A 434-nucleotide genomic window follows, 5' to 3' on the forward strand; every position below is an offset into this window, starting at 1 on the left:
AAATAAGGCCTTCAGCTTTAGTCCTTGAATTCTGTTGTTTAGGATCTAAATAGAAATTGTCTTTCAGTATGCATTTGGGTCAGCTGGCAACCCAGATCTGAATGTACCACCTGGGGCATCTTTAGAGTATGAGGTTGAGCTACGCAGTTTTGAAAAGGCAAAAGAATCTTGGGAAATGGACCAAGAAGAGAAAATTGAGCAGGCAAAGGTGTGTAAGGAACGAGGAACAACATTTTTCAAGCAGAATAAATATCGACTAGCAGTTAAACAGTACAAGAAGATTATTGATCTTCTACAGTATGATTCAGGTGAGTTTGCTTCATTAGTTATATACCAGTCTCTTATGCATGCAAGAGGCATAAAACCCATTTTTATTTAAAAAGAAAGCCCCTCCCCCATATTCTTTGCAGTGAACATTTTATGGTATTTGGTTA

The 434-nt window shown here is 37.6% G+C and overlaps 1 protein-coding gene across 6 annotated transcripts in view; it reads left to right on the top strand.

Annotated features, from left to right (window-relative positions):
- LOC119589238 (peptidyl-prolyl cis-trans isomerase FKBP4-like) overlaps positions 1-434 on the top strand; it is a 13,788-nt gene that overhangs the window by 9,043 nt on the left and 4,311 nt on the right. For all 6 annotated transcript variants that reach the window (XM_037937849.1, XM_037937845.1, XM_037937847.1 and 3 more), the window contains exon 7: positions 68-308. In XM_037937849.1, the coding sequence (XP_037793777.1) occupies positions 68-308 (241 nt within the window). The remainder of the gene's footprint in view (positions 1-67; positions 309-434) is intronic.

The sequence above is a fragment of the Penaeus monodon genome, chromosome 25 (genome assembly GCF_015228065.2).
Source record: "Penaeus monodon isolate SGIC_2016 chromosome 25, NSTDA_Pmon_1, whole genome shotgun sequence".
Lineage (NCBI taxonomy): Eukaryota > Metazoa > Arthropoda > Malacostraca > Decapoda > Penaeidae > Penaeus > Penaeus monodon.